Source organism: Acipenser ruthenus, chromosome 7 (assembly GCF_902713425.1).
Source record: "Acipenser ruthenus chromosome 7, fAciRut3.2 maternal haplotype, whole genome shotgun sequence".
NCBI lineage: Eukaryota > Metazoa > Chordata > Actinopteri > Acipenseriformes > Acipenseridae > Acipenser > Acipenser ruthenus.
This window is the reverse complement of record NC_081195.1, coordinates 25,160,127-25,167,088: the sequence shown is the minus strand read 5'-3', so window position 1 is coordinate 25,167,088 and position 6,962 is coordinate 25,160,127. Positions and strand designations below refer to the sequence as shown.

At 37.4% G+C, this 6,962-nt stretch overlaps 1 protein-coding gene across 2 annotated transcripts; it reads left to right on the top strand.

The window, feature by feature from the left end:
• On the top strand, window positions 1-6,962 carry rhoub (ras homolog family member Ub). 2 transcript variants are annotated; one of them, XM_059026692.1, is made up of 4 exons: window positions 1-148; window positions 3,040-3,241; window positions 4,651-4,709; window positions 5,298-6,962. In XM_059026692.1, the coding sequence occupies exons 1-4, from the start codon at window positions 143-145 to the stop codon at window positions 5,751-5,753; spliced, it is 723 nt and encodes a 240-aa protein (XP_058882675.1). In that variant the 5' UTR covers window positions 1-142; the 3' UTR covers window positions 5,754-6,962. The 2 variants fall into 2 exon arrangements, with proteins under 2 accessions (XP_058882675.1, XP_033880589.1); XM_034024698.3 differs by lacking the exon at window positions 1-148 and having other exon boundaries at window positions 2,700-3,241.

The window sequence follows — 6,962 nt, the reverse complement described above, 5'->3', positions numbered from 1 at the left end:
ATTAAAAGGGAACGGGAATTGCAATTGGAATCGAATAAAAAAAAGCACTGGTTCCTAACCCTGCTAATGAGCATCCGATGGCAAAAACGCAACGGCTAGATTTAAATCTCTGACTGCACACAAAAACACGACGAACCTGAACATGAAGGTATACGAACAAATATAATGTTGAGGAGATGTTAGAGAATGGAGAATTATAAATAGCAACTAAACAAAAACGTGAACTGTCAGGTTACAGATTGGATTGTAGACATTTTAAAAGCATTTGTAACAGTTACTATGTTTTATAAATTATATCCTATAAGCGCTAAAGATTCAAGCCTGAAATATTAATGTGTATGTTTTTATTTGGGGGGGGGACTAGCCAACTCAATCTGGACAATATAATATCAAGTCAAATCTTATCAAAACAATCTTCTTATCAGCAAGAAATGATCGCCTCGATTTTGTAAGATCATCTTAAACGAGTCAACGTAATGAGGATAAGTCGATCGCTGAACTAATGGAGTGACCATTCAATACATTAGGAAGTACATATGCAGCTCTCATTTTAACAATTATATACAATATAAAACATGTTATAGGAAGTTTGCACCCAAATTGCATTATTATTATTATTATTATTATTATTATTATTATTATTATTATTATTATTATTATAAAGGTGCGTATAAAAATCATACAAGGTAAATACTATTGATTTTTGCACGGGATCAACCAGTCTGCAGTGCCTTTAATATCCAGAAGGGGGCAAACAATTCTCGGCTGTAAAACACCAATCACATTTTTTTTTTCCAGCTGTGAACTATTTTAATAGTATTATCTATGTATTGGCTGCACTACACTACGTTACACTGGTGTATTTATTACTAAAAGAAAAAAAAAAAAAACATTAGCAAAGTGTTGGAGACTACTACAAAATGAATGTATTTTGCTGTAGTAAATTGCTGCATCCAAAATAGTGCAGTCTATATATATATATATATATATATATATATATATATATATATATATATATATATATATAGATATATGCACGTATTTGGCACATCGGGATTAAGGCTGTAGGCACGCTGTTAATTATATGTGTTAATACTGGACGCCTATAGTCTAGCATTGTGAATGCACTTTGTTTGCAGTCTAATGGGGTGGGGGTCTGGAATATACACTTGACATTTTGATTTTCATTGTTTTCCTGTGGCGCCAGCAAATGACCATGCGTTAAACGCGCTAACCAGCGCTTCGTTTTAATGACACTGGAAATGATCCTATTAACAGCGGTGGCGACGTATTTCAAGCATAATTGTCACACAATACATTCACCTCAAGGGCAAATTAATTACAGTTATACCCAAAATAATTACAAATCTTGATGGGAACCATAGAAATGTTTACATATACAAGCATAATACAAAAAAAGTCTGTAAACAGTAGGTCCTACTTTACAATACAATAATGCATTTTACATTTATAACTTAATGAGTCGACATTTGTTTTTGTTTTTTTAAGTTTAACTGAATGCAACATCCTGTTACAGGTCGTGTAAGATATTTGACTTAATGCTTTTAAATCCATTTTAATCGATTATTAAACTATTTATTGAAAATGGATAGCCTTTGGTCAAGTCTGCGCACCTTTTACGGTCATATATTAACCTGTCTAGTAAATAAATTGAATTTATTTCAGCTGTTTGTCAGTACAGTTTTCAGTTGGCATAGTTCTCTTTTACCTCTTGTATTTCTAAGGTTATTTTAAACGCCATTGTCTATAAAATATCCCACAAAATACATTGAGACATATAATAGGCACAATGGCATTGTGCCTATTATACAATACAGTTACACATATTTCTTCAATTGTATAAAACGTTAAATGCTATATTGTGTACTTTATAAATAATTCGTTTTTCAAAGTACTGTATTTAACTACAGTAACTGAACCTAACTGCACCGGGAACGTATTATACCTTCGAATAGCTGTTTGAATATTTCTTAATACCTTTTTACTACCAAACATACAATTTAAATGATTAACATTAATAATAATAATAATAATAATAATAATAATAATAATAATAATAATACTTTTTCTGTGCTCTCTTGATATTAAAGTTATGCAGGAACTGTCAGACAGGGGGAGACATTGTCAAGACAGTCCTCTCCTGTTCTCTATACGGCTCCTTAGCACATTCAAAGAAACCCTTAACCCTTATCACTCTATAGATATTCTGAGTAACAGGGGCTCTGTTTAGGCTGATGTGTTCAATATAAATCCAATGGGCTTTAAAAGGAAGCATTATCCTCAATCCGATGCTTCATATGGCAAATCGTTATGGATGCCACATTTGTAGAATCGATTTTTTAACCCCCAGTAAATTATCATTGATTGATTTCATATTGCACCCATTATATAGACTAGTTGCATCAGACCGAGTAAACCGAGTTGTTAAAGTATATAATAATAATGGCAATATTGCAAGCGTGTTTAAATCGACAGTGATGATGAGTAACTTAAATTAAATAGTAATATCTCTGACACACTAATTAGTTTATACAGTATGTAATTAAAAATAACATTTTCAAGACGTCAGAGTGGAGGGTGAGGTAATCTCAGTTGACTAAGGGTGTAATGCGCTCTGTTCACCAGCAGGGGGCCTGTGCACACTGGGAGGGCTGCCTGTTTCAGTTCGTTCTCTCGTGCGTGTGAACAACTTTTTTTTCAAAGGGCATTATGTTGGAATTAAGAGGAGGGGATAGGCAAATCAACAAGAAGCTTTAAAGCAGAACTGCCAAAGAAGACAGTCAGAAAAGCATTGTTAGACTGAGTTAGAAACAGTGACAGCACAGAACTTAAAAAAAAAAAAAAAAAAAAAATCGTGGAGGAATTTATTAAATCTTTAATGCTGCAACTTAACTTACAGAAACTGCCGAGCTGTCTGAAAGTTTTTGAAACTTCTCTTTTAGTCACTTGATATATTGTTTTTATTTTATTTTTTTCGTGGCAATTGTTAAAACGACAACAAACATGCCACCTCTGAAGACTATGGATTACGAACCGCATTTGGCTCCTCCGGTGCCGCCGCACAACAGTAACGAGACCGGCCACAGTGTCGGACAGGAGCGGAGTTTGAAATGCGTATTGCTGGGAGACGGGGCTGTTGGCAAGACCAGCCTGGTTGTCAGCTATACTACGAATGGATACCCGACCAAATACGTGCCCACTGCGTTTGACGACTTCTCAGGTAAGAATTATTACTCTGGTGTCTTGCATAGGCTACATTTTTACAGGTTTGGGAGTAACTGCGCACATTGCAGAACTCGAATAATAAATTGATGCACCATTCTGTCACAGTGTGAAACTGTTAGCTTGCAGTATACAACCTATTCATGCACATGCATCATATATAGAAATTACACAGGGAAATACATGATTTACATAACTAGTTAATGATGTATTGCAGAACAGTAGCTGGGTTTATAAAACACATTTTAACGATTCATTCTACCTATAGGAGCTTATAACAATTGTGGATACCATTTTCAGTAGCACACACAGACACAGTTGTCAGTTCATCGTCAGTTGATGCATCCCTCCTTTGCAACTTAATTACGTTTTGAACTGCAGCATGGTGCCAGTATTGTGGTTGTTATGGTTACTTTGGAATTGAAGGCATTGCCTTGTCATGCTGCTAATCAAAAGCAGTCGCTGTTGAATTTCCTGGTAAATAAATAAACACTCAAGAACAAACCCAGGGACAGAGGCGCTGGAACAGTTTTTATAGTGCGGGTGCTGAAAGCCATCGAACAAAACTCTAACCCCTGTATATGATGGAAGCACCCCTTGTTCCAGCGTCCCTGCCCAGGGATGCGAGACACAAACCCCACACCTCTCGCCGCCAAGCACGATGGCAACTGGGGGGAGGGGGTGGGGGCTGCGTTAATGGCACAGCAACTGTGATAAAAAAAATGGCCTAAACATCTGGATATCATAATATATCTTTTTATAAACATAAACCGTTTGAACGTTGGCAAACGTTTCAGTACGTGTGTCTATTAATCATAATGAAAGGAGAGACTGTCTCTCGTCTCTCTTTAACCTCGAGCTCATTGTTTGAGTTTCCAAGAAACCCGTTAGACTAGTCTTGTTGGTTATCATCATACATTGTTTAAACTCGCTATCTAATGTTCCATATTGTTTAGTCAGATTTTCCATTTCCATTTTTCCAGTACCCGCCCCAAACTTAAAAAAGACCATTAGAATAGAACGGAACTACTTCACAAAATAAATCCGACCTTGCAAATACAGCTCTGTAACCGTCCCCCGTCCCCCCCCCCCCCCCCCACCACCCCGGCAAACAAATCTAAGACCCATCCTCCGTTTTTGTAAAGTAGCCTGCAAACCAGTGTGAGCTAAAGCCTTTACTTAGAAAGGTGTATCAGCGTTTTAGACAACATTTTATCTTGGTCCAGCGTCAAAAATATCTGATTAGTACAGTAATAAAAAAAAAAAGTTAGCTGAACTCCAGTATTTTTCAGGATAGTTAAATTGATGTAACCCCCTATGAAAATGCTGCCTTACTTTAAGAAAAAAAAAAAAAAATTATACTATTTGCCACAACTCTTAACTGTGTTTTTATTTTTGTGATTTCAGCTGTGGTGCAGGTTGATGGAAACCCAGTGAGACTTCAGTTCCGGGACACTGCTGGGCAGGTAAGAATTGTTTGGGTGTCGTTTTTCAGCCTGGTCCTGGCTTCTATAGCCCAGCCTGGGTCTGCAGTATTTAAAATTGCATGTAATATGCCTGACTGCAGGTGACAAACAAAGCTCTGATTCATCAATCTCAATGAGACTTGGTTCCTGTTTAAACAAAATTGAGTAACTAAACAAATATAAAGAGAACTGGAAAGGCACACTTGTTATGTAACATGAATGGATGTGCGCAACCCTTTTAGATGCACACAATTAAACCTGAACTGTACACAGACAAATGGGGGGAAATGCTTTCTGGAAAATGTAAAAATGTAAATATTGGTTTTTTTGAGGGGGGGGGGGGGGGGGGTAAATTATTTAACTTAGTCTTAACCCTTTACTGCCCTGGGAATATTCCCATACCTATTTATGCTTCTTTTCTCAATGTCTATTGGACACTGGGAAGCAAAGGGTTAAATAAAGATTAGGAAGTTGTTCCAATATTTGTGAAGATAAAAACAAAATGTGCTGATATGAGCACACAGTTTAACTCTCTCTCTCTCTCTCTCTCTCTCTCTCTCTCTCTCTCTCTCTCTCTCTCCCCTTTAGGATGAGTTTGACAAGCTGCGACACTTCTGCTACCCGCGTGCCGATGCCCTGCTGTTGTGTTTCAGCGTGGTGAGCCCTGCCTCCTTCCAGAACGTCTGGGAAAAGTGGGTGCCTGAAATCCGGCGCCACTGCCCCTTGACACCGGTGGTCTTGGTGGGCACACAGTGCGACCTTCGCCAAGACGTGAAGGTGCTGATCGAACTCAACCGACGACAAGAGAAACCGGTGCCCGAGGGCAACGCCAGGGCGCTGGCAGAAAAGATTGGCGCCATCGCATACGTGGAGTGCTCAGCCCTGACACAGAAGAACCTGAAAGAGGTTTTCGACGTGGCGATATCGAACGGACTGAGTTTCTCCGAGCGCCGGGCGTGCAAAGAGAGGAAAATGAAAAACACAGCAGATAAAATGAAAATGCTCTCCAAATCGTGGTGGAAGAAATACGCTTGCCTGCAGTAACAATTGACTGAATCTATTTAAAATCCAGGAAGGTGGGGGTATAGTCTCTTCTGTTGCTATGAAGAGAATACCTTTTCCTCAGCCTATTCCATCCCAGGTATCAACCTTCCAAGGTGATTTTTGATGCTCTTGGAAGTTGATATTGAAATTTGCATTGGGATCTGTTTATTTTCCCTGAATCCTTGTACTGTACCGTAATATATTTATTTTCTGAAAACTCTTTTTCTTTCTGGAAGAATGTCTTGGTTAAGTCCTGTGGATTTTCGTATAAATCTTTAATAATAATACTAAACAAAAGTGTAAACCAGTGGTAACTTTTAAAGGTTTTAGATTGAGCCAGGGCCTGGTTAGCGCAATAGTCATAAACTTTTTAAAATTCGTTTAATTCTGAAAAGGTATTTTTAGTCTCCCTATAAAGGTATTGCTCACATTGAATCAGTCCCTGTAGACTTTTCTGTGCATGAAAAAACAAAGGGCCTGGTTTGTTTATGTCATCAGAACCCAATAACATAGAGGGAGGTTGAAATATTATCTAAATATTTATATATCTCAATATATGCAAGACAATTCAATACATCAGTGCATTGCGTATTTAAGGCCATGGTTTGATCAAAACATACACCACAAATTGCACTTGAATAAAGAGTTTTTTGTAAATTTTTTCCTTATTCTACTCCTGCTGGGGGAATACATTTGTATCTTATTGCTTCTCATTTTTTAGAAGCTTATATCTTTTGTGCGTTAATCAAACAGATGTGTATCAGCGAGGGGAATGCAATATGTATGAGAAACTGTAAAAAAAATCCTCTTTTTTTTAACAGTTGTTGAATCCATTCTAACTGGGACCAAATCTCTAAAAGGGGTATGATCTTTGTGATAGTTATCCAGTTAAACAATTCTATATTTACAACGGTGTTGATTGCAATTCAGGCCTTTAGTCTGGTGGGTTTCACATCCTGTTGTACATTATCTATAGCGGGGAGCGCAATACTTGTGGTTCCTACTTTATCTTATTGTCCAGGAATATTTTCCAAGACTACAGCCCCCTGTGAAATGGTCTTGCCTGCTGGTTTATGAATGTTTGTTCCTTTTTACATTTTATTCACGTTTCATTCACGCCTCTGATGGGAACTGCGTTGTAAGCAGTTTGCTTTTAATTGAAATGGTGTCTTGATTTTGAAATAAAATCATTATTTTTAAAAAAACAAA